Source organism: Diachasmimorpha longicaudata, chromosome 9 (assembly GCF_034640455.1).
Source record: "Diachasmimorpha longicaudata isolate KC_UGA_2023 chromosome 9, iyDiaLong2, whole genome shotgun sequence".
In the NCBI taxonomy this organism is placed as follows: domain Eukaryota; kingdom Metazoa; phylum Arthropoda; class Insecta; order Hymenoptera; family Braconidae; genus Diachasmimorpha; species Diachasmimorpha longicaudata.
Window position 1 is genome coordinate 6,879,132 of NC_087233.1, and position 27,309 is coordinate 6,906,440.

General features: G+C 39.8%; 5 protein-coding genes across 8 annotated transcripts in view; 3 read left to right on the forward strand and 2 right to left on the reverse strand.

Moving 5' to 3' along the window:
* LOC135166098 (aquaporin AQPAn.G) overlaps positions 1–433 on the reverse strand; it is a 14,029-nt gene extending 13,596 nt beyond the window's left edge. The window contains exon 1 of the mRNA XM_064128073.1: positions 247–433. The gene's annotated coding sequence lies outside the window, so the exon portion shown is untranslated. The remainder of the gene's footprint in view (positions 1–246) is intronic.
* LOC135166097 (aquaporin AQPAe.a) overlaps positions 1–15,208 on the forward strand; it is an 18,073-nt gene extending 2,865 nt beyond the window's left edge. For 2 of the 3 annotated variants that reach the window (XM_064128068.1, XM_064128069.1), the window contains exons 3-5: positions 5,709–5,899; positions 12,905–13,048; positions 14,737–15,208. In XM_064128068.1, coding sequence (XP_063984138.1) covers positions 5,709–5,899; positions 12,905–13,048; positions 14,737–15,138 — 737 coding nt within the window. In that variant the 3' untranslated portion in view covers positions 15,139–15,208. Of the gene's footprint in view, positions 1–3,737; positions 3,953–5,708; positions 5,900–12,904; positions 13,049–14,736 lie in introns of those variants that run through there. The other variant, XM_064128070.1, reaches the window with a different exon arrangement.
* A 139-nt stretch (positions 15,209–15,347) lies between these two features.
* On the forward strand, positions 15,348–20,480 carry LOC135166094 (SET and MYND domain-containing protein 4). Its single transcript, XM_064128066.1, has 6 exons — positions 15,348–16,377; positions 16,533–17,073; positions 17,137–17,459; positions 17,582–17,915; positions 18,132–18,341; positions 18,419–20,480. The coding sequence occupies exons 1-6, from the start codon at positions 16,074–16,076 to the stop codon at positions 18,747–18,749; spliced, it is 2,043 nt and encodes a 680-aa protein (XP_063984136.1). The 5' UTR covers positions 15,348–16,073; the 3' UTR covers positions 18,750–20,480.
* On the reverse strand, positions 19,008–21,885 carry LOC135166096 (facilitated trehalose transporter Tret1-like). Its single transcript, XM_064128067.1, has 4 exons — positions 21,672–21,885; positions 20,918–21,485; positions 20,594–20,789; positions 19,008–20,479 (listed from the first exon to the last, which is right to left on the reverse strand). The coding sequence occupies exons 1-4, from the start codon at positions 21,754–21,756 to the stop codon at positions 19,823–19,825; spliced, it is 1,506 nt and encodes a 501-aa protein (XP_063984137.1). The 5' UTR covers positions 21,757–21,885; the 3' UTR covers positions 19,008–19,822.
* Positions 21,886–24,019: 2,134 nt separating this feature from the next.
* Positions 24,020–27,229, forward strand: Mps1 (Monopolar spindle 1). Of its 2 annotated transcripts, XM_064127806.1 has the most exons (3): positions 24,020–25,013; positions 25,077–26,854; positions 26,937–27,229. In XM_064127806.1, the coding sequence occupies exons 1-3, from the start codon at positions 24,371–24,373 to the stop codon at positions 26,961–26,963; spliced, it is 2,448 nt and encodes an 815-aa protein (XP_063983876.1). In that variant the 5' UTR covers positions 24,020–24,370; the 3' UTR covers positions 26,964–27,229. The 2 variants fall into 2 exon arrangements, with proteins under 2 accessions (XP_063983876.1, XP_063983875.1); XM_064127805.1 differs by having other exon boundaries at positions 24,020–26,854.
* The last annotated feature ends 80 nt before the right edge of the window (positions 27,230–27,309 follow it).

Here is a 27,309-nt window from a genome sequence, read left to right on the forward strand (position 1 = left end):
TGAAACTGACCGGCATAACCGTCAATCGGGGGGTAGAAATTATGGGGGACACGTCATGTCCATTCGACAATACATTCCGCACATGTCAATCGATTCCAATGCAGTCGTGGAATATGTCACATGCAATTTTATGATGAATTCTATCGAAAGTATTCGTCGATTGTTCTACCGATTTCAAAATTCAGAATGAGAGTCGATAAGCCCCAATTGAACTCAACGACTTCCGCGTTAATCTCACCATCTCACCTGCAAAAATCGTCGCGATATGCATCTCCCCCCTGGAATCGTAAAATCATCGAAATCGATGCAAACAATCGCTCGAGAGCACTTTCCCATGTGGAGCACGTGCCACCTAAAAATTTCACAGCGTTAAATAATAGAATTTCCACTTTATCTTCTTGACGATCTGGCCGATACACGATTTACCGCCCACTTGATATCCTGACGACCGTTTGACTGATGAGTCTGTGAAACTCCGGGTGTGTTTACACTCGAATGATTCACAGCCACTGAAAAACTCGATAAGAAGCCACCGGGAGCATAAAAAAAAAATGACCATGTCTGTGTCAATGGTAAATGCGAGAATAATTGAGATGCATTAATGATACTGTTCAAACTGATGTATTCCCTGAAGCGATCGATCGACTCACGCCGGGTGGAAGCATTTCCTGATTCCATGAAATTGGAAAAAATGAAAAAAAGTCGATTGCTCTGACATTGAGGAATTTTCCTCCTCGTTAACAATGAGAAAAACACTTGTCTCAATATTTCATTGCATTTGTATATCAATTTTAATATTAGAGAATTTTTTTCATTCTTTTTCTTAGTGTGCCAACATTCAGCCAGCATTGAGCCGGGAATCGAATAGAGGGAAACTGAGGGGGTCAGTCACTCCCTGAGTGAATCATCAATCGGTCAATCGGAACAATCGCGGGAGTGGGATAATTTTGAAAACTGGCTGATTGTCGGGCTAATGTCGGTTGGGAGAGGTTACGAATTCGCGAGTGGAGGTGTAGGTCGGTTGTACTTATCGAATAAACATTCAGAGATACCAGAAAGAGAGGAAATGAAAAGGGGGAAAATATTCCGCTGCTCGGGGCACGCGTCGGGAATTGTCAATCGAGTTCGTTATATCGGGAGTGGAGAATGCGAGCGATCGATTCCCCCAGCATTCAGAACAGATCACTCACGTGCGAAAAGACTTCAGGAATGTTCGCGGATTTTTCACGTTCGTTTTTTGCAGTTCGACGTGCCTTTCTATCGGTGCGATATCAATTGAGTACTCGGGACAGTTTGGGATTTTTGTTCTTTTGGATGTTATAAACTATTTAAATATTTATTCGATATTTTATTGAGAGTTGGAACATAAATTTTGGGGAATGTCAACGATCTTGAGGAATCCACGATCGTTGCTGGTGTTTTTGAGTAGAGGAAGAAAATTTTTAATGGAAATTCTAGTGACAAAATAGGACTGACGTCACAGGACTGATAAAATAGTCAATTCCAACTGCCAGACCATCACGACTTCTCGATCGATTGTTCTTAATGTCATGAGTATTCATGTTCACAGGTGTCAAACTTTTGTTTACAGAAGCTGTACCGCGTCATTCATTAAAGCGTCAACTACTCGATGATGTCGTATTCATCGACAGTTTGTTATTAATTTTATTCTGAATTCACATTTTCTATTTCATCCGGAAAAATTCGGACAAAAAGAAAAACGCACTAAAAATCGTCAACCAAAATTGAAGATCATTTTCCAAAATGTATTTGCGATAAAATAAACAGGAACATTGTCTAGAAAATTTAGAAAAAAATCCTAAATTAATTAATTAGCAGTTTTTAAAAGCAGAAGTCCATACAATTATGATTTAGGTTCGGGAACTGGGTCACATCGGCCGGAAATTAGTCGTAAAAATCGTTCACATAATCGGCGATAGAGGTAGATCGAAGGTGATCGATCTCCTGTCGATCGAAATGACACTGGCTTTCTACACTGAAATTAATTTGTCCGAAAAGAATAGTGAAAGGTGTTCCCTTGGTTATTGACTATTCATTCATCTCATTGTCAGTCGCGTAATTTCGTTGACCTTGGGGTGATGATGGACGGAATACAGACCCCTTTGGTTTTTTCAACGTAAATTTTGGCTCAAGTGGAGTCATTTATGGGAAAAATATTTTCATTATCTCTCGACCTTCGCGGTGAGAGAAAAATATGGCACTTGAGGACTGTTTTTAAAAATTTTTTTCAACCGTTTGACGTGAGTTTTTATTGAATTTTTTCTGCATTTATTGACGTTGATGTCATCAATATCTAGAATGGCTCGTGTCTGGAATTTGTTGGTTGAAAAATGGCTCATGAAAATCAAGTCAATTTTTCTATTTAAAAGTCGTGCAATAACTTTTATTTAACATTCTACACGATTTTTATTCACTTTTTTATTCTCGTAAAGTGAATAATTTTTTTAATGTTAATTGTTTTAGTCTAGTTTCAGCGCAGTTTAGTTTTTACTCGTTAATGGAGTGCTTATTCGAAGGTGATGAATTATTTATTTCACGTAATAAACACATTTTCTTTAAAATAACTAGACAAATTTGCTTAGACCCCGGACTAGGGAATATTCCAATAAAATTTAAAAATATTTAACTTATTGTTTAGGACAAAATTAAGGAATAATATTTATTATATACCATATAATTTCGTTTCTCAGTTATTTTCAATAGTCAACAGACTATTTGCAGTCACTATATTTTGATTCACTGACGATCGATGGGTCAATATTGTTATCCAGAATCATTACGAAAATATTTTCATTTGCATTGCATGTACAGATCGAAGAAAAAAAAATGTGAACTTGTAATATCGCCGCGGGCGTTCGGCGTTTATACCCCAGACACTCAGTCGCCTTGGAAAGTACATAAAACCATACGCCGGCTGGGTCTAAACCCAAATACGAAGAGTTTAATGTGGGAGTTGAGAAAAGCTGAGGAGTTTACTGAGAATGGTTCTGAGTAAGAATGGAGTAATTCCCTGTGACCAATCGATGCCAATGATTTTCTGTTTCTTCGGAAAAAATATCGAGCATTCAAAATTGTGAGAATATTCAGGAGTTTCGATGTTTTCGAAATTTCCGGAATTTTTGGCGGAATTGTCAAAGAGAACTGTCGGCTCTCTTGGATTCCCTGACTAAATCATCAATTTTCCCTAGAAAAATCTCCAGAAAATTTCCCCGAAGATGTTATTAATTAAACCTCCCCACGCAGACAGCAATTTTTACAAAAATTACCCCACTTCATTAAAGTCCTTTCATAAACAATTCTGTTCAGGGTAAACTCTCCCTTCTCTCCTCGCCCGCGTCTGACCATAAATTTCAGTAGAAAATAGAAACCACTGGGCGCTCGGCGGCTGCCCGTGAAGTTCCTCCTCCACTGCGAGAACTAATTACTTAATTCGCGAAAAAAAATTCTCTCGTTTGAGCCGGTGACGTGTGGCGTTGGCGAAGACAAAAGGTGTGCGTTTGATAAGTGTTTGGCCGGTAAAAGAGAAGTTCCAATTTGTCTCGCGAAGAATATCTCAGTGGGTGGGCACGGGATGGGGTGTGCGACGAAAAGAGGGAGTTGTGCACATAACACGAGAGTAATGAGCTGTAGTGTTTGTAACAGTATTGTAAATAAAGTGGGGGTAGACGTTGTGGCAGATCGAGGGGGGATGCACGGCGATATATGAAGGCGAAACCAGCGGTCCGCGCACTCCATAATCCACCTCTATATTCCCCTCTTCGGGAGCTCCCAAAACCCTGAAAAAAAAAAATCGAGTTCAACTATTTTGATTCTCGATGTCTCGTTGAGGCACGTACGGAGTTCATTTCTGCTACGATCACATTTTTAATTACATCAAATTGGATTAAGTGACACGTGGTTCAGGTGGTTATCATGGCTAAATCGTGGAAAGGTATGGCTCACCTGTATCTTGAATTTGTGGGGAATTGACGTAATTGGAAATTGTGATTTGTGGGGATACATGTGGAACGACTGTGGATTTCATTTTTGGACTGTGAGAACATTCGTTGGAATTAATCCTTTTCCTACCTCATTATCTTTTTAAGCACCTCCACCCCTCCAAGTTCGGGAAAAAATTGAGAGGACTAGAATTATTTTTCATTTATATCAACATAATTTTTTCAACAATTTTTCCTCCTTCGGAGATGACTAAATCGTCGCAGTTCGAGTTATTAATCTCATTCACCTGGAAAAATTCGATGATGATAATGTCCCCTCCGATAAAACCCGAAAACCGTTCATCGATAACACCAGCGACAACAAATATAAAAATATTTAATCACCTTCACAACTCCCATGAACCGCCGAGAAAATAATGCTGATCATGAAAATTAATATCGAACATTAATTTTCAACGAAACCAAAAAAAATGTCCTTCAGAATTTTCATTCAGGAATTTTTTGATAACTCCCCCGAGCCTTTAGTCGATTTCCTGCGCCTTATCCAGGTCTTATAGGACCCAGAGGAACTCCCAGATAATTTTTCAATGGATTTTTTCCCTCCGAAATCCCTCTAGGGCCCGCGAAAATTTGAAAAGTCGAAAGAAACTCACAAAAATATTCTCTCGCTTCGTAATCTCGAAGTGACGCCTCGGCACGCTCCCGTGTGTGCCCGACACTTTTTTCTCATCGCACCTGTAATTACAACAACATACTAGACCGTAGGTAAGAGATAAGGTCAACGTCGAGATATATATTGCTCATAAAACGATGTAATCTCGTTAGGGGACATTCGGTAACTGCTACTGTTAGCAATATTTATTAGACATTTTTCACAAGTTTTATTTCACGGCCGGCGCCTCTACTGATAATTTCAATTAGCCTTCATTAGCCAAACAATGAACTGATAAGAGAGAGCAAAATGGCGTTCATTTGCATCGGTCTATTATTAGCAATAAAAATGATGACTTTACGGCGACATAATTTTTGCGTCTTTCATTCAATTCTTTAAATTTAAAATAAACTGTTCAATAATTTATTGTTAATTGAGGCAACTCAGATATTTTTTATTTATTTTTTATTTTGTGGAAATGCCATAACTTGGCAGAGGATCGTTGACAGAACGTTTTACAATTTTTTTTTGTGGAGGAAGTCGATCATTTCCTCTCGAATAAATGCGATCCAACTCATAAAATATTCCGGGTGTAAGTCATGATCTTTCAGCTGATCTAATCCGTTCTCAGGAGTCATTAAAAATATCTAGTGTCTTCACCCACGTCACAGCCAGGGTCGTGGTAAACAAATCAGAAAAGGAAATTGATAATTGAATTTTTTTAATTACTAGTTTTTAATTTTTTAGAATGACTGGCTGGACCATTTATTTTTCTGAAATATTAGCTACTTCCTGTCCTCTTCTAATAGTACCAGAAGAAAAACAACTGGAAACCTTCACGAAATGTGAAGTCACTGCGCAACTAATTTAATGAGTAGGAAAAACCGGAAAACACTGTTTTTGAAAAATTGACTTTTTCATCGTCTTGTCATAGCGTTCGCCAACGAATATTTTTAATTTAATTATTCATCTACTAAATAACTTTAGACTTACTTTAGATTTTGCAAAAAATGACTCCCTAAATATTTAAAAATTAGTGGAAATCGGAATTATCGGTTAATTAGTTCCATTAATTAAACGTTGAATTAATTTCCCAGGCAAAGACTTCATTGGTCTGGAGGAGGTCTCAAGAGTCGAGTTCCTGGTGCCGCTGTTTGCTGAAGCCCTGGGTACATGTCTTCTGGTGTTGATCGGCTGCGCCTCGTGTGTTAAATGGGACCCTAATCATGCCCCCCTGGTCCTACACATCGCCTTCACCTTTGGTCTCGCGGTCGCTGCTCTCGCCCATGTAAGTGATCATTCTCTTCCTCGAATAATAAAAAAAGTCAATTGAGTCGGAAAAAAATCGTGAAATGAATCGAGATTACGAAAAAAAAGCCGGAGAAAAAAATTTTTTTCAACGAGTGAATCTCTATTACATAATTTTATCTCGATTTTTTTTTTCGTCACTTCTGTTTTTTAACGAGATAAAAAAACAAAATCGGGAGATAAAAACGAGGCGAGTGCTACAATATGACCACAATGAAGAATACATAATGTAATAGCGGTGCCTGCGGTCAACTCACGTGCGCGTGTTGGGAATGGAACCGATGGAGGAGGTGGGGGATGAGAGTGGACGGCACCCTTTCGCCGAATAAAACCGCACGGCGATCGCTGGGGGATTTCAATGCTCTCGGTTTTACCATTTTTTGCGGGGTCCAATTAATCATCACTCATCATAGTTCTCTTTGCGTTAATTAACGGGCGACGAGGTATTGAAACTTCTCATCGCTATTTTCTGTTGTTCAGGACGAAACGACCGGAATTTCACAACTTCTGGGAACTTATCAATCGCGATAATGAGCTACAACTCTATTATGAATCTTAATTAACTAATTTCACACTTCTTTAATTATCTAAACTTGTTCCTGTGCCCCATAAAAATTTTAAATAAATATCGAAATCATTTTGGTACCATAAAATGTGGAAAAATGAGGGAATATTTGGGCATAAAAAGGTATCCGCGACGTTAAACGAATGAATTTAATGAAAAAATATCGCTTCGAATTTGATTCAAAGGATCAACGTCGAAATTTTGTAAACAAGTGTCAATCAAACTCCCATAAATTTCAAACAACGTAAATCAAGTCTTATGAAACTCCCATTTTTCACGAGAGAATCGCTCCTGGATATTGTTGCATGGCCCCTGGGTCGATCGCGCAATAGCCCAATAAATAGCCCATGTACAACCCACCGAAATTTCATTCTCGATCCCATAAAAATTCTCAATGTAACATTTTTACCACTTGTCAACTGATGAAACCCATTTCATACCGATGAACCTCCGAACTCCTCCGTAAATGCGGAGTTGATCTTTCAATCGCCGAATTTGCCTGGAGCTGTTGCGCTGGTGAGTCACCACGAGGAGATCTTCATTCCAAATGCAACGGCTCAATTATCCTCGCATCTGGTGAATACCCAGGTGCTGGGGGAGGTGCAGGGATATCACCCGTTTGGTCCATCCCCACCGATTAGAAGTGAATTGAAGAATCTTTGAATCTTCCAACGATCCTTTCGAATTCCCACTCGACCTCGGCCCCGAAAACAAATTTATTACACAGTTGGCAGTCTCTTGGCGAAGTACACAACCCGCCCGTACTTTCGGTAAAAGAAATATTCCAACAGACATATGCCAGGCACCTCGTGATCATCCCGCAACACCACGTGCTACCCATTGGCAATTTCATGGAGATGACAATACAAAAGACCGACCGAAGGTTATACCGACGATCCTCCTTACAAATGTCAGTGTATGTACACCTTCGATCCTCTCCCATTTCCCCTGATATAGTTCTTGTCGACAAAAGGTCGTGGACTTTTTATGGTATAGTCACCACAATTCACGATATCCATGTAAATGAATAACATTGTTGCTCCCATGCATCGATTCCGCATCGATAATTATGCACGGCAATTAAATACTTGAGGCTATAAACGTCCTCATTAGAAAATTCTCGATATTTTTTAACATGAATTACCACACGGTAATAACAATAATTTTTTTCGGAATTTTCCTGCCAATTCAACTAACAAGTGATCGAGTCAATGATATGGTCATTCCTCGACTGTAAAAATACTAAAATAATCCCCTTAAATAATTCCCCCCAAAAATTAAATATTCCCGAGCACAAAATAATATTTATCTCTCACGAATCATTCCGTCAAGTCCCTCCCCCGCATTCGATCAAGCCCCACCTGTAATTTCCACCCTCATCAACACGAATAAATAATCACGAACAAATTTATGTTGAATTCATGAGACAATTTACTAAAAAAAAATTACTAATTATTAATGGAACCTGATAACGGGGTTAACGACCAGTGACGCACAATCTGCTGTAATGAACGATGTACATCGAATTGTATCGGAATTAAATCGATTACAAAATATATCGCGATGATATGTCAACGATAAATCAACAAATCGGTGCAACTGATTCGATTTTATTTCACTCACTGATTAAATTGATTTCAGTCTCTTATTTTTCATTTATCTATACACCAGTCAAGGGGTGCGGGAGGGGTGGTAGGAGGAGGGGGAGGTGAAGCATTTAATTCGCGATATATCGAGGGAATAGCCGGCGGCTGATTCGAGGATATCCGTTCGAGAAATAGCGAGAATCACTCGGTGATGATTTATTTTTTACTCCATTTGTTATTTTTTTTTTTTATTTCGCTCGTTTGGATGTTGGACGTGGCAAAGGCGGTGGCTACACAGGGGCCTCTTTGTAGAGAAGGGTAAATAAGGCCGTCGATTCGCCCAAGGGGGTCTAACTGTCCGGTATTGTGCAACATTTGCCCTGGAGGCTCTGACAACCTACTCGGCATATACTCCAACTCATTTGCCGCAACTTTTGTACCAATGAGCTGTTGGTCATGACGCGTGTGCTCTGCACCCGTGCACTTGCCAACGAGACTTTACCCCACCATTGGGCCCAGCCATTTTCGCTTATGACACTGTTTTATTTTATTAACTTTTGCTTTTCAGTTTGAATGAGTCATTTTTACCGCGGGACAGGGGGACTAGTTCGGGGGGAATGGAATTTATCAGTCAGAGTTGCACATTTTTGGAATTTTTTTGGTGTTAGAAAGTCAATGGGGTTTGGAGTTGAAGTTAATTTTGTCAGGAGGTATTGGATTTTTTTTATTGCGATGATTATGACAATTGTGATTGGGGGGTCAATTAGTGCAAAGGAGAACTCATTGGGACGGGTATGGGTAATTAATTAGCGAACAAACATCGTAATTGATACAATTGAGAGCAATTGTCCAGTTGTTGTCTGCAAATTTATTTGTATTCGGATGAGATGGAATTTTTAGTCGAGAGGGATCTGAGTAATTTTCTTTGTCGTTGGGGATGACAGACAAAAGTTGACAGCAATGGGATCATTTAGGTTTAATTACCTTTGTATGAATCCCGGAATCAGGAACATTCTTGGCATCTCCAGGTGTAATTACGTGAGTTGGTTAATCACAGACATTTGCGATGGATAATGTACAATTGGTTGATGGAGAATCTCGGTGGAGGATTTTTATGAGAGACCAGGTGAAAAATTCCATTAATTAGATGAATCGTTTTCGCATCGAGGATTTTTACCAGGAGGTAATCAGTGATGATTATTTTCCCTGAACAATTCATTCCATCTGATTGCGTTTAGATGACTCGAACCAACAAAGCAATTTTCTAATAAAAATTCATAGTTCTGGTTAATGGTTTTTTCCTGCGCACGTCCCTCACCCGAAGTTTATTCAATTTTTGCGTCGTTCAGTCGAGTACAGGTATTTCCATTAGTTTATGAACTTAGTCATCAGGTGGGTAAAAAATTACAAAAATAATATTATTGGGAACTGCGGAATTTTTTTTGAAATTTCACAGTAAAAATGTAAATAATTTTCTAGTGAAGTGGTACAACGAAGTAAATTGATTCACCCCCGTCTTGTTTTTGTTGAATATCTCAACAATTACCCAAAATGGCCGAATTTTCATAATAACCTTTTTTGCCGGAAAAAACCAGCTCTCCAAAAATGGTTCTACGAAAATTTTTCCACCTCTTCAAGATTTCGAGATATTCATAAAAAACTAGAGCTCAGAAATCGATGAACTGACTTCAAAATTGATGGTTTACGTTTCTTTCCGATAATTTTTATTGATTTTTTCTCTTCACGCACGGGATATTCTGTCATCGGCTGTCACAATCTCACGATCATTCCTTTTGAACGAAAAACCAGCCACAAATCGCCTCAACCTCACTTCCAATCTCCATCAATTAACCAACATGAAACTGCACACGCTCATGTTATAACTTTTCATTAGACATTTTGCGCAACATTTAATCCAGGGGAATTGAATCAACATCGACGTATGTCGCATACAGCTCCAAATATCGCGTGATTATTTTATAAAATTGTTGGTAATGCCAGTTTACTATGCCCCGTGCACGTCAGGAAGGAATAGCTGGAGGAGTGGTCGGTTAATGTCATTCGTCGAGCGGTGGTTTCCCAGGAATAACAATCGGAATCATCCGCATTATTTGCATGTACAATACGTGGACAATTGACCTTGAATGGAGAACGACTGGAGACGGGTTATTTCGTCGAAAAAAAAAATATTTTCACAGTTCAAACCCAAGTCCCTAATTTCCAGAGGAATACGAAGTGACGAGAGCGATTCTCCTCCGCCTTAAATCCTCATTAATTCCGAAATAATCATTAAAAATTATTTCAGCCCATATTTTACATAAAGAGGCATGTAATTGTGATTGAATATTTTTCGCTGAATGGAGTGAGGACTACAGCGCTGCCCTCGAGGCTAATCATCTCACCGAGAACTCAAAATTCAATGGAAATTATGTTATAATGTGAGTCTGAAGAGGTTGAAAGTGAATATAAGATACTGGGGAACCGCTCCCCTGTGCTCTTTATTTCGTCATCATCGAGATCATTGTCCTGGAGTGTCGTGTCCACAGTCTCCATGCCATGCACCTCACCAACTGGGCCAAGTGCCGCGGGTATCTGGCCACACCACCAGACGGTGAATGATTGAACAGTTTCATTGACGGATTTGCTACATCTTTATTGTCCCATCAACGATCAGTGTGAGATGCGATAAATGTTTATTGTTTAGAAGATTAAACAAAATGTTTCCACGAGAATGAGTGGTTTATTAAACATTTACAGTAGAGGTTGCGTTAATTCTGTTGCTCTTGAGGGCATTCAGGGAGATTGGAAATTGTTTTCCACTGGAATTAATTTTTTTATTGATTATTTATACATGAAGATGTGTTTGGGAATGTGTGATATATAATCTGCGCATTTAATAATATAATATAAATATGTATATGTCGAGAGAGATAGTTTTCATTGAAATTAAATGCGATTCTGATTCTTCTCTCTTAATATTTCCAACCGGTAAATTACTGTTCAGCTGAAATTGCAGTGAGAAATTGATTGATTCGATATGGTTTATGGTAATCGCTGGAAGCGATATTTCACTAATCGTCGTGAACGGATCGACAGGAAACCGTTGAGTAATTGATGTTGTTCAGTGGGTGATAATTTACCCTGTGACAAATAAAGTGGAGATGAGAATTTATCGGTGCGAGGTGTTAACGTATCCGTCAACGTCGATTGTGTCACCAGGATATTCGCGGTCGGGGTCAGTGAGGTATCCGGAGAGAAAAAATCTGATGAAAAATCCCTGAATTATATAATTTTTTAGTGGAAAGATTTCCTAAGACAAAAAAATTGAATAAAATTCGAATTTAATTACTTATTCAATCGAATTATTTTTTTAATTGTTTATTGATGTATTGGTGTGATATATTGTGTTGCCTCAATGTTTCGGATTTTTTCTCTTCAATTCGTGAGAAATTCCGAACGACCAATAGATCAAAATCCAATAAACTAATGCGCTTGGAACGTAAATTATTGTTGAATTCAATTCCATTCAGTTGTGATCGTAAACTGACAAATGAGTGACTTCGCAATACGGAGATTCATCATTCTCTGGGTATTATTGGAATGCGTGGGTGATTGTCCGTAAAAGCGAGCGTTGAATGCGCCCCGATGACTGGAGGCTGTGGGTCAAAATGCCCTGAGGACGTGAGTGAGAATAAAATGAGAGAAAAAATGGAGATATTTCACTGGAAATGCCCACATTGTATCAAATTGAGGACACTGGCCCCTCCATAATGAATTACCGTTCATTATCGAGGTATTGTCGGATGCGTCGATGCATGTGATAAATCAATTCATCACGTGCGTAATAATTGTGAATGAGTTGACGAGAAGGCCAGCGGGTCCAGGGACTGGGACTCATAGAAAATAAATTACAATTTCAATAATTTAACTGTAATCAACTGTTTCTGCGACGATTATTCCCGCAAATATTTCATTAATAAACATCAAGTTAATGTTTAATTTTCTCCAGCTTTCCATTACCCTCAGGAATGATAGACTTGAAAAACCAAAAATGTTACATTATTTATAAAAAAAAAATTGAGACAAAAAATTGTTAATACGTGATCAACACGTTATTTCCATTCATTTCAATCATTAACTCGATATCATGAGCTGGCCTGTATTATTCCCCGAAGTTATTAATCCTGAATGAACCTCGAAAAATCCACTGATCTTCGTACTGATGAAAAATAAAAGAATAAAAAAACAGAGGAACGGAATTGCGTAATAGTCAACATGCCGGCGCATGTGTACTCTCGGATAGTGCCCGGGGCTGTCAGAGACCTTGTGATCGTGCATGAGAACTGGGTTGCCGGGTCCCCCGTGTGCTGATCTCTTGCGTTTGCGCACCATCTCACCGGGTCCATCGCACACCCGAATCGGATCGCCGCCTCGATCAAGACTACACCTTTGGATTTACCGTTGAAAAATCCTCGATCACCCCGGAAAACTCCGGGTGCCAGTAGGTGAGGGCTTTTGGGCCCAAAAAATTCGGGGACCAGCACCGGAACCAGAGCTCACAGCCATCAAGAATTTTCTGCGACAGCTCCACAAATTTCCGCAATTTTTCCCGGATTTTTTTCTTCGCGTGACGAAATGATAATTCAATACTTTATTACCAATTTATTATTAACAATAAGTGCATTGTTATTAATGAAAGAGCAATTTTCCACTTGTTCGTTCTTCCATGATGACGAAGACAGCCTTTTGTCCTGATTAATGACTCGAACCGATGACGAATGAATCGAACGCCTAATGGATCCTCACGAATGACAATTATCATTATCATGTTTAGGTATTGGGACCCGTCTCCGGCTGTCATGTCAATCCTGCTGTCACTATTGGTCTTCTAGCGAGTGGTAATTGCAGTGTTCTCAAGGCATTGTGCTACGTGGTGTGTCAGTGCTGCGGGGCAATCGCTGGTGCTGCTGTTTTGAAGGTGAGTTATTAGTTTTTTTTTTTTGATTTTATGATCTACAGCTCCGGACAATGATACGTTATTGCATATTGAGTCGGACTGAAAGGTGAATGCATTCTTAATGGATTCGATGGGCCCGAGATCGACCGAGTGATTTATTTGGACTGACTGAATTCATTAGCATTTCATCAAGTCACATTAGCATAGTTGAGCCATTTTCAGATGAAAAATTGAATCATTCGGAGAGATTATTTTGTAAATGATGAATCTTAGGTGTGACATAAGAGACTCGATAATTTGATGATTTAAACCGTGAAGTCGTAAAGTGGAGTTATTGCTGGTAGGATGAAGTTTCGAGGAATTCTCCTGATGAAACGTTAATTAAAAAGTGAATATTTGCGAAATAATTCTGGTTCTTCTTTAAAAAATCCCAATTTCATTTGTTGCTCGAAAATGTTATTAAAAAATTCCGAAACGTCTCGGTGAGTCTCGAATAATACAGAAGACATAAATAAAGTGCAATCACGTCGCCAGATTTTCCGATAAAAATTTCAAATGGAACCTTCGAATTAAAAAAATAAGATAACTATCACCGCATTACAATTATTCATGTGTAACTTATCTCTCATTTTATGTAAATTCATCGCAATCACGAGAGGAATGGAACTCCTAAAATTTGCCGCGCATTCTGAGAAGTGAATTTGACAAGGCGAGCATAAAAATACTCACGCGATCACTCGATCTGATTAAAATTCTCAAGCAACTTTGTATTCCTCTTGATTTTAATCGGAGCTGGGTAATGACAATTCTGCACATGTGCCGCGCCCTCTCGCCTTCCAAGAAATTTATTGAAAGAAGAATCGAAAAAGAGAGAGTGCTGGATGATCAAGTGAAGATTAAAAATAACCATAAGAACAATAAAAAAAAATTTATGGGGGAAAAACCGCTGTAGAAAATTTTATCGCATTTCTCTGGGGTTTTTCTTCGGTTCTGATCGATCCTATTTGACCCCAGAATCGATTAATCGATGGACGGATCTTATGGGAATGTTTAATAGTTAATATTCCATACGAAAAATTCATATGCAGTAGGTGGGTAAATCCAGGGAATTTATTGCTCAGGAAAATTCAAGGGAAGATATCGCTGACAATAAATAATAAAAAAACGATAATAATTTCCGGGAAACAAAAACACAGGGAAAGACTGATCATTTGAATGAGAGATTCGAGACTCAATTAAAGTGTCACTGTGCAAGGTCAAGGTTCCAACGGTCCGGTTTTTATGTGTTTCAAGTGGAAGGTGCCCGTTACATCACAGACAACCGGTATATCATCTATCTACTTCGGTATTCGAGGAAACAATTTTACATTTTACACCTGTCGAAATGTTTTTTCATGGTCGAATTATCTTGTCATGATGGGAATTCGTCGAGAGGGTGATATCAGATCGTTTACAAATTCTTGGGAATTAAGTAACGGCTGATTATCTCTTTGATACAACAAAACGATTGGAATAAATTTAATCGGTTCTTCAAAAGGGAAATTCTCCCGGAAAATCGTTGTATACAAAATTAAATTTAGAATACCATCGTAACAAGTATATTATGCATCTGAATATAGACATATATATTATATATTATATTATGGATGAAAAATTGCCTGAACTTTATTTTTTAATACTCCAGAAAAAATAAAATCCCTATTTTTCAGGTCGTCATTCCGTCGACGGCTCAGTCTGACGGATTAGGTGCGACAACGCTGGGTGCGAACGTTGATGGAGGTCAGGCTGTCCTCATGGAGGCAATAGTAACGTTCCTCCTGGTGCTCGTGGTCCACGCGGTGACGGACCCCAAGAGACCGGACACTCGGGGTTGGGCCCCTCTGGCAATTGGCCTGACGATATCCGTCGCCCACATGGCCGCTGTCCCGATAACCGGGAGCAGCATGAACCCAGCAAGAACCCTGGGACCAGCAGTCATTCTCACGGAATGGAACAATCACTGGGTCTACTGGGTCGGACCAATGCTCGGTGGAATCGTTGCTGGGGGAATCTACAAGACAGGACTTCGAGCGAAGTCCAAAGAGGACGACGAGGCTTCCTACGACTTCTGAATATTTTTATTGAAAATGTTAAACTATATGTGAAAGCGGGCTTTCGTTAAGTAGATTAAGCGTAACTCTATGATATGATATTAATTATTCATTATTTCACCGGTGAATATTCAGTAGAAAATTCTCATTCTCTTCAATTTTTCCGTTTTTTCACCAAGAAATGCTGTAATTTCTTGAATTTCCGGTACATTCTCCCTTCCATTTGTTAATGCAAAATGACAGAAAATTTGATATTAGATTGTGTTGCACGAATCCATCTGACATTTTACAGCTTCAACTGTCATTCTTATTCCTCACGAATATAAATTCATTAAACAAATCCCTCTCTTCCTTCTCGATTTACAATTTATTATAAACATTCTTCTCTTAAATCTCAATGAACAATCAAAACCCTAATTAATTGTGTGATATTATCCCGAAAAATTCAACCACAAAAAATCTAATTGTTTCATTACTTTATTAATAATGAAATTATACTCCTGTTTATTAAGTATTAATGTAAATTAAGATTTTGTATATATTGTACTTACGTTTATAGTATTATAACATACCGTAACAGCACCCAATTTTTTATGTACAACAGATCGAAATACAGATCATCAAAAATCGCATTATCATCGTTAAAATTGGGAAACACGAGGAGTAATTATAACGAATATTAATATGATTGAATTTAATATAAAAAGTGATATGAACAGCACAAAATTGTGTCCGGATTATTGACCCCTGGGGGATGAGATAATGATAGAATTTCCCACCGCGTGGTCGTTCCCCTCGCGCCTCGAAGAATCAGAAATAGAGTGCACGGAAATAGTGAAGAGTCTTTTTAGGGGCAGTTCATCGTGACTTGTCGTCATCACCGTTCGGTTTATTCCCTTGAGCAAAAGTCAAACGTCTCCAAACGGGTCTCAAGCGCTTGCTAATCGGAGACAAAAATGGAGGGCGATGATATTGAAATCGCTAATTACTTTAGATCGAATTTGGTCGCGATGAGGCGCACAATTTCCGACGAGGATTTCCGGAATTTCGGGAATTTGGAGAGGAACAGTGAGAGGGTGGCTTTTATACTCAAGTACCCGGAGGCTCATGTACTGCCACTGGAGATCGAAGATGCTCCGGTGAAGAGTCTCGAGAAAGCTCTGAAGATCAAAGAGTCCGGGAATAAGTACTACGCGCAGGGGAATTTTTTAAAAGCTCTGGAAATTTATTCTAATGCTGTTCTCATAACTCCTAGAGAAGGTCAGCTCACAATGTACCGCATTTTTTAGATAATTAATAACAAATAGAATAAACTCGAATTTTTTCAACCCAAACAAATTAACTTAATAAAAACCGTAGGATATACACAATAAATAAAATTTAAACGATAAATAAAATAATTTTTACGTTCGTAGAACTAGGAATATTTCTAGCGAATAGATCAGCTGCTCTCAACAACCTCGAGCTTTACGATCTCGCCCTGAAGGACATCGAGGAAGCCCTGCGTATCGGTTACCCCAAGGAATTACGTTACAAAATAGAGGAGCGTCGGGCGAAGTGTTACTTAGCCATGAACAACCATCCGGCGGCAGTGGAGGCCTTCCGGAGGACTCTCCAAGCGCTGGACCACGCAAAGCTCCCCCTGGAGCGCAAGCAGAAGCTGGAGTCCGACATCAGGTTGATGCTGGCCATGATGGAGAAGTCCAAGCAGCTCACTGAGGCCAATAAACCTAAAACCCCGGTGAACCAAGCGCCGAAGGAAGTGGACGATTTACAGGTTCCGGTTCCAGTAATTAAGGACATCAATCCAGCCTATCCGGGCGCCAGTTCTGCGGTGGAAATCAGGGATGCAGGTGGAGATATTGGGAGACATGGGATCGCGACGAGGGATATCATGCCGGGGGAAGTGATCATCGTGGAGAAGCCCCATTGCGCTGCAGTACTTGGGGAGTACAGGTGGGATATTTGCATTTCTTGTTTTTTTTAACACGTGGAAAAATAAATTGCAATAAATTTTAGATTGGCAAACTGTCACTACTGCTTCAAGAAAAATATCGCACCCTTTCCTGCGGCGTGCGATACGTGCGCCCTGGTCGCCTACTGCAGCGCAAAATGCCGCGACACAGACGCACAAACGCACTCCAGCGAGTGCAGCATCCTGGGACCGCTGTGGCTGTCCAACGCTTCCATAACTTGTCTCTTGGCGATCAAGGCGGTGGTTCAGAAGCCCTATGCGAAATTCAGGAAGTTGAAGGACGAGATAGAGAGGTCTGATAAGAAGTTCCAGGCCTCCAAGGAGCATCCCTTCAGGGGGAGTGACTACATGGCTTTTCATTCAATGGGTAATCGTAGAGAAAATGGAGGGGAAAAGATATTTCTCCGCAAATATTTTTCGCGGAAGAAAAAATTGAAATAGAAAATAATTTCTAATAAAATAAAAGCGAGTCGATATTTTCCTCTGCAGTGACGCACGAGAGTGAAAGAACCAAAGAAGACCTCTTCCACAGGGCGTACATGGCGGCCTGGCTCCTCCGGGTTCTGAAGAAGAGCCCCTACCTCCCCGAGGATTTGAAAACCCCAGACCTCGCTGAACACACCCTCACCGAGGACGAGGCATTCCTCGGCGGTCTCCTCCTCCACCATTTACAGCTCCTCCAGTTCAACACTCACGAGATATCCGAATTGGTGAAGCCGAGGAACGATAAAACCCTGAAGAGGGCGAAGAGTAACTTCATCGCTGGGGGTTTGTTCTGCACGCCCGCCCTTCTGAATCATTCCTGCAATCCTGGGGTCGTTCGGTGAGTCGACAAGTTGATTAATTGAGTGACGATTAATTAATAATTATCGCACAACTGTCTCTTCGGACTTTCTATAGAAAAAATAAGAAAAATTGGTTCCGTCTGACCAATCTGTTCCCGAACCCCTGAATTCGGGGGATTTTCCGATCTCTCCGAACCTGAAGTCTCACGGAGTCTGCTGTGCACCGTAAAAATTATGATTATTCACATTTGAAGGTACTTCGAGGGAAAGACGATGGTGGTGCGGGCGATACGAACGATCCGAGCAGGAACCGAAATCTGTGACAACTACGGGCCCATTTTCACTGTTGAATCGAAAGCCGATCGTCAGAGGAAATTGAGATTGGAGTACTGGTTCGACTGCGGGTGTGAAGCTTGCGCCGGTACCTGGCCGCTGTTGGAAGACATAAATCCCAAGATTCTGAGGTAATAATTTTAAAAAATCCCCGGACATTTCAAAATATCATTTCCTTTCTAAATCTTCTCGGTTAATTATCCCCCAGATTCAAATGTGAAACTGGACCAATCTGCGGTAATATTCTCTCAGTGAACGTCGACATAAACGAATTCATGTTGAACTGCTCCAAATGTGGCAAGAGCACCAACATCATGAAAGGCCTGAAAGCCCTGCAGGATACAGATGCACTTTTTAAACTGGCCTCGAGGCATCTCGAAGATGGCGATCATAATAAGGCCTTAAAGGCTTATTTGGATATTCTTAAATTACTGGACGAGACTCTGGCACTGCCCATTAGGGATTATCACATCTGTCAACAAGGAGTGAGACTATGCATGCTACCACTTGGCAATACTGCCTGGCAATCTCTGATATAATTCGCTCGATTTGTGCCAGTGGGAATCGAAGGGAAATATACGCTAATTATATGTAAGGCCTATCATTGACAGATGGCAGGAAAATTACAAGAACTTTGTTGACTTGATAAGCGCACGAAAGACTAAAAATCATCCACTAGATTTTTCAAACGAGGAGAAGATGATTAATAGAGAAATTATAACACGCGTCATGGCAGGAGTAAAATGAAATGAATTTTCCGGAAAACATCGCGGGGATAATAATGATATTCCAACTCATATAACAACATTGTGGTTTATTCATTACAGACTACTCAACATCTCAACAATTACGTCAGCTATGATAATAAATTCCTTTTTCCTGTAGATGGCATATCATTTTCCCAATGTAAAACGATCTGGCGGAAAAAAGATGAGGAAAATATCGGTGCGAAGTGATGTTCCGCAATTGCCTAAACTGAACTCATACTGTGAGTGTATGAGTTATTAGAAATGTCCTATAAGTTGTCTATAAATGTTCATTCATTCTGACGATGAAAATCTCGTACGAATTGCAGCAGCCTTGAAAAATAGTTGAAATATTATATTTAGATGGACCAAATGCGCAGTAATCGGCCGATCTTGTGGATTTCATTAAGATAAACGCAGTTGGCTTTGACGTGAATGATTAATAAGTGTTTGACAACTTCATTTAGCAACTCGGGAGGTCAGAATCTGCACAAGAACCGCGGTAATATCAACCGAATTCTGCTATCAGCGCAGAGTCAAATCGGTAGCGAAGTGGGAAAACAATATCGTTAACTTACTTCTAAGCCGGATTTTTAGGGAATATCTCAGAATCTCGAGGGAGTAGCGGAATTTTCGTAATGACATTTGTTTTAGAGCTCGATTTTCTCCACAAAAAATGTTCTATCAAAAATTTTTCTATCTCCCCTAAATTTCGAGATATTCGTCAAAAACCGTCGACGGTCGGAAGTGACTTCTCGTTTTACCACTTCGCTGCTGAACTCTGAGTTCAGTCATTGATATCAGGAATTTTCCATGAATTTTCTCACACTTGTGCGGAATAGCTCTCATCCCTGGGGCGGGAAAATTCAAACGGCCAGTCCATTACACTCAATCGCTTGTTGCAAGAACTCATTCTTCTCAACACTTTCCTCGTCGAGAGGTACAGACCTGAACTCACGTTTCCTTGTTTGTCCATTCAATTCTTCGAAAATATCCAGCTTCGATCGTCCTTTCGTCTCAGGCAGAAGGAAATATATAATTACAAGTGTGAAACCCGTGAATAATGCCAGGATGAAGAAGCTGACGTGCATGCCAAATACAGCAGTCATCGAGGGAAAAGCTAGTGTTGTCAAAAAATTGGAAATAAATTCAGTGGAGAGAGAGACTGACAGGCCGAGGCTCACGATATCTGCACTGAAGATTTCCGATGCGACTGTGGAGGTCAGTGGGCCCAATCCTGCACAAAAGGCCAGTGCGAAGATGGACATTGTGACCAGGGGCAGCCAGGACACCGCCGACAAGTCGTAGTGGCGAGATTGGAGGATCAAAAATGTTCCAAAACCGAAGTGACTGATTATCATTCCCATGCAGGCTATTATCACCAGCTTTCGCCTTCCCAGATTTTCTATTGTCAAGGATGACGTCGATGAACCGATGATTTGGATAACAGCGATGATTATTGATGCCAGATCGGGATCCACCGAGCACTTGGCTTTGTCGAATATTGTAGTTGTGTAGGAGAACTGAAAAAGTGAAGGACGACTTTGAGGAGGAGTCGAAAATGATGATTTTTGGGGGGATTTTGCGAAGATCAAAAATATTAAGACTTGAAAAAATTAAATGTAAATATAATTTACCAAAATAGCATATCCAGAGGTGTGTTGTCCAGCGAACAGAGTCACTGATATGATCAATGCCATAAACGTTCCTCTGTCTCTGAATAAATCTTTCAAACCAGCTGATTTACCGATGTTGTTCGTGAGCTGCCTCTCGATCTGCATTAATTCGTAATCAACTGTCGTTTTGTCGTTGCTCCTCAGCCACATCAGAGAGCTAAATACCAATTAATTAAAATACAATTAAAATATATTTTCTACGGCTTGATGTCATCCGTAAAGTAAACTTCGGGATGTCTTTCATCCAAACCGACACTTCCCGTTATCCAACAATTCAACAATTACCTCGTAGCTCTGTCGACGTGCCCCCTCCTCAGGAGATGTGTCGGTGATTCAGGAAGAAAAATGAATCCTATGATGAATGCCACCGGCACAACCAGTCCACACAACGCAAAAGCATGATAAGACAATTTGGCGCCGAGAACAAACGACGCCAGGGTACCCACATTGAAGCCAAAGGACATGAAACTCCCCAATTGGCCTCTGATCGAGTCCTCAGCAATTTCGCAGATGTAGACCGGAATCATGGAGAACGTTATACCACAGACAAATCCAGCTAGGCCACGTGCTACCAAGAGGTAGTAAAAATCCTGGGCAAAGTATATGAGGAGCCAGCTGCTGGCAGCGGAAATAGCTATTGTCCAGGCCATTATTCTATTACCGATCTTCTTCACTGCTACTGCGTAGAATAACAGGGCAATTAAAGACGTCAGTCCTGTCACTGAACCCAGCCATGAGATTTCATTCTGCGTTAATGGGCGAGTACCAACTGGAGTCGTTTCTTTCTCCAGTTGGGGAATTATTGGTGCTGTCCAGGCTGATAACATGCCACCTGCGATGCCGGATAAATTGGCTGGAAAAAATCGGGGGGGAATTGAGTGGCTGGAAATTATTCAGGACTTGAACTTAATTGTGGAGGATCTACGAATATTTATGCAGAAAAAAAAATTTATAAATATTCTCGAGTCTCCGTGTAATTAATTTGAATCAAAAGTTTCGAAAAACGTGCTGATTGGGTTTTTATAAAATTGGCCCTTACCTATGATAGCCGCAGCAGTTTGCCGTAGTCTTCTGCTGCCTGCTGTACATGCAGCATGGTGGCGCATCTCCTTCGACTTGTCCATCACAGTGCAGGAGGAGGACTGATAGCAATGGGACACGTCCACGTCCGCTACACTCAGTTTTTCTCGCGCATTGACAATATTCGGAGACAGAGAAACTGGTTTTCAATTTTTCCTTTATTGTTATTAGTGATTTGATAAATCCTCATTGTAATTCTCAGATTTAATTATGAATTCATCGAGTCAAGGTCGCGTGGACGAACAAGTTTGCGATATTGGTCTGGTGGAGGTGGATCATCCGGAATATAATTAATTTATTTTTTTAAGACGGAAAAACTGGGCGGAGAACGGGGTGGTCACGAGCTTTTCGATTGTTGTTTTAGTGTGCCAACATGGAAATGTAATGTGATAGATTATCGTCGATGACGCCATGCTATCGCGTCACTCTAGGGCACCAGCCGGAGGGAAGGGTGTTAGCGTACATTGTAGATTAAGAGAAAAATTGTTTTCCGAATTTTTATTTACTTTTACGCGATTGCAAAATGGTGGGATATTTAAGGGATTTTTTGGAAAGAGTACAATTCCATAATTCTTTATTATTAAATAGCACAGGAATTTCCGTGAAAATTTTGACAAGATCAACAATAACAAACTTCAACGGTGTAAATAGTATTGCAATGTAAGGTCATTAGTTAGCTATGTGCGTCACTTGGATAAATTTTCAATGGAACATGAATATTCAGACACAAAATGACATAAATCTTCAATTTTTTCCTGAATTTTCTTGTTTCTCAAATATCACAGAAAATAGAAAATACATCACAATCTTTTAAAAAATTGTGGAACGTTCAACAATTTTCCGTTTTGAAGACCAACAATTCGGCGATTCCCCGATAAATTTCCCTGATCCCCCAAAAATTACCTGACATCATCCTTTCTCCAACCCTGAACCCCAGAATTCCCCCAAAATTCCAAATTCCTTCCCCTCCATTCCCACGAAATCCCCCGAAAAGCTCCGCAATTTTTCCCAAATATTCTCTCAACGCATCGGAAAATTTTCCCCTCCAGACTCTCCTACAGTTAAAACATCCCATCAACATCAACTATAATTTTTCCGCAGATCCACTTATCCTGAAATCCTCGCAGAAAACTTTCCTCATAGACAACTACTTCTAAAACAACTATTAATAGGCCAACTCTCTCCCCTCTCCGGAAATGTCCTTCAGGAATTACTATTCCAACATCGACAGTCTCCATTGCTGCTGCCCCTATGTTAATCCCAGGATCAGCCAGCAAGGGGAATCCCACCACGTGTTCCCCACCACCAAGGAAGTCAACTGGTCATTCCAACTCCGTCGTTTTCCTGGCTTTCGGTCGGACCCAGGAAAAATCGTGTCTCCTGGCGCCTGGAGGAGGAAAAAATAACAGACCTCCCGGTCGTCGTATTTACAATGCCATAATAATTCAGCAATTATTTACCGCTGGCAGAAGTTTATCGTAATACATGTTACACAAGCGCCTCGACGTTTTCGAAGAAATTACTGGTGCGAAATCGTCAGCAAAGTCATTATTCCTGTTGATTGATAAGTTCTTGAGGGAAATCGTCTTCATTGGCGATTAACACCAGCGAGCGATCATTATTATCAATCAATCGTATGTAAATACACGAGTTTTCCTCTTTTCTACGCACGTGCCCAGTTTTTCCCCTAACGGTCCGTCATTTTCCTTTGATTTTGCGACATGACACATCTCTTCCGGCGATGTGTCCATCACACGCATAAATTAACTTGGGCTATTCTGGAGCAAATTTCCATTTTTTACTGTTTGTTCAAGCGATAGAATTGGAAACACTTCGCACAAAAAATGCGGAAACCCATTGAATATTCCGTTGGAATTATTTAATTATATGCTGATTAAAAAATTGAATAAAAATTATCGGAAAAAACAACTGAAAATTACGCCTCAAAGCGGAATATCTGAGGGAAAAAATGGGAGTTGTATGAATTGACACGTCAATTCTACAATTTATTCCGTAAACATTGACCAGCTGTTTGATGACTCAAACAGCTTTGGTTTTTAAATAAATAATGGGAATTGTGGCCACGGACGGAACCCTCATACCGACAGGGTATCGGTAAGTGGCGACCTCTGTGCGTCAAAGGCAGAACCCCCACGTCCACAGGACGACTGTTAGTAATAACTAAAGGACGTTTTTGATTGGCTGAAGGGACCGGTGTTTGTCGGCGTTCTCTGTTATGCAGCCAATTGTATTTCAGCATTAGTATTTGAATTATGCGAGACACAAACAACGGGTGCAGCTAAATATGTGTGTATACATATATGAGAATTTATGTGTATACATTGAAATTGTTCCGTTGATTGAAGATCTCATTGCTAAATTTTAATTTTTCAATCACTCCAATCTCAATAGTATTGTATTGTTGTACATCTGCTTTTCTCATGTAATTTAAATGAAAATCGATCTATATTCGAAGCTGATTGAGACACTAAGAACAGGAAAATCATCAAGTTGGTGGTAAAATAAGTGAGGTTGGAATATGACAAGTGGAAAAGATTGATTTTGATCTGCGTGAAGACAAAAGAATCATCGATTGAGAAAGTAATAATTAGTGATTTTAATATTTATTATTGTCTTGTGTAACATACATCAGTGGAAATGAGTGGAGAGATGAGTGAAAGTTGTCAAAATTCAAAACACAGCCCCAGTGATAATTCAGAATGTCATAAAAAACAGATTTTCCAACCCATAAAGATAAAAGATTTGTTGGATATGTATGAGAACGAGGATGATGATTCTGACAATAATAAAAATGACGATTCAGAAGAGGACAATGAGTTGGACGAGTGTCAGGCAGTTCCAAATGATAAACTGGAAAAATGTCCCAATCGACAACACCTGACATCGAACGGATCAAGACCATTGTCAGACTTACCTGGAGATACTTCTGATTCAAATTTGAGTTGGAAAAAGTATGCAGTGGAAAAAAATATCAGGAGAGCTTCAACATCTAAGGAGCTGGTGCATTCAGAAAATGACGATGACGAGCAAAAGAAAATGACCAAGAGATCTTCATGCATCAATGAATTTACGTCTGATTTCGTCAAAGCAAAGGCTGATGGATCGAGAGTTGGGATTATTCCTGGTCCGGAAATACCACAAGTCCCGGTAGAATCAAATGCCTCATCTATCAAAGCAGTACAGTCCGTTAATAGTAAATCAACATCACTGAGATGTGAAATGGCAGCTCCTGTGGTCTCATGTGACATCGTCAAACAGCACAATATAACAAGGCACGAAGGTAAAGACATTACCCACTTAACGACTGATAAACACATTCATGGAGTCATTTCTTATAAATCAGATGCTGGCATTTTCCCCAGTGGATATTCACAACGAATTAATTCCACACACGCTGCGGATCCGGGACTTATCAATGCTCCAGGAACTCCCTTGAAATTATATTCTTCAGTTGGAAGTAAGAGGCCAGTACCATCCTGTTCACGTAGAAATATGTTCCAAACACCGCAGGGAAAAACAAGTGATTTTTCAACGAGTCGTGAACAAACACCAGCTTCAATATTTGCCACATGGAAACATGGAAGTGCAATGCACACAGCCCTACAGACTAGGATTGAATCTGACATTGAGACTCCTGGAAAATCTGGAATACCGAATGATGATCCGCCCTGGAAGCTTAAAACTTGTGAAAAACGAGTGAGACGACCATTGGAAGAAACAATGTCATCCGAACAACAACAGCAGTTACCACCACCACCACTACCTCCACCACCCTCACCACCACCACCACAATCACGACATATGAATGAATATCCAGCCAATTTTTCGCACAGTGATAAGAATTTTGCGAAGCAGAAACTCTGCTTGGAAAATAAAATCCCGCCATCAAGGATTGTTGAATGTTCATCTAAAAATTATGAACTGAAAGAAAATATAGGTCCAGTGATTCCCCCAGAATTACCAATAAAAAAGAAAACTGATCAACAGCTCCAGCAGCAGCAGCAATCGTCGCGAGATTTTCAAGTGAACGAGAAGAAAAATAATTGTCCAGTAATTAAACCAACTGCACCATTGAAACAACAGCATGAAAATCAACAATTTCATCAATCTATTTCTATTCCTACTGCACCGGCTGTAACAACAACACATTATGGGAAAAAAATGGTCATCAAAGGAAAAGAGTACATAATTCTTGGGACTTTGGGCCAGGGAATGAGTGGAGAGGTTTACAGAGTTCAAGATCTTTCCAATTTCGAACTCAAAGCCATCAAATATGTGAATTTAGCGAGAATGGATCAGGAGAGTGCACAGAGTTGTTTGAATGAAATAAAAATGCTGAACAAACTTCAAGCACCGAGTGTAGTAACAATGTATGACCATGAAATTAAAAATCAATCAATTTACGTGGTAATGGAAATGGGTGATACGGATCTCAGCAGATTTCTCAAATCATTAGCAGCTGAAAAACGAAGACTCCCACTGACAATGATACTTTATTATTGGACAGAAATGCTCACTGCAGTTAAATATATTCACGATAATGGAGTTATTCATTCGGACCTGAAGCCAGCAAATTTTTTGCTCGTTCGAGGAAGACTTAAATTGATTGACTTTGGTATATCGTCAACTTTAAATGCTGAAATGACATCCATTGTTAAAAATACAACGGTGGGAACTTTGAATTACATAAGCCCTGAAGCACTTATGGATGTTGGAGGTGCTGGGGACTCTCCTCATCAGAATACTAAACACAAAATAAGTTACAAATCGGATGTTTGGTCTCTCGGATGTATATTGTACAGTCTAGTGTATGGAAATACTCCATTTCACAATATTCGTCAGCAATGGGCTAAAATTAATGCCATCACCAATCCAAACCCTAAAATTTCATTCACGTTACCACCTCATGTGGAAGCCGTTCCTGCTATTCTAATTGACGTCATCAGAAAGTGCCTTCAACATGATCCCAAGGCTAGACCTTCGGTGGATCAATTATTACAAGTTCAATATATTTCCATGGCAAAAAATGCGGCTATTATGGTTCCACCAGAAATCCCAACGAATATTCTTATGAAAATCAAGCAGAATCTTGAGGATTCTGAATGGCGACAATTTACTGAGGTAAAACCGATTTCTTTTCTTGACATTTCAATCTTTTCAATGAATGAGAATTTTTTTATCACCTTCTCATCCCTTTTTTCAGATATTGGAGCAACGAAGAATTCACTGAAGGAATCGTTGAGATAGAGATCATGCTGCCAGTGTAAACAAGTACTCGAATAAATTTTTATAATATTTTTTATATGTATATATATACACACACCCGCGCTCACGCATTTTTATTGTCTCTCTGACATAACACACGATTAATCAATGGATCAAACCGACGAAATATCCTTTATGAAAAATAAATAACAGTTCATTAGCTTTTAAATTGAAGAATGATCTGCAAAAGCTTCATTTGTTCACGAGAAATAAAAAATAATTCATCAGTGATTTTTATAAATTTGTTCTTGAAGCTCCATTTCATAGTCTCACCTAATCAGCCTATGCGTCACCCATGTGGGGGTTCTCGG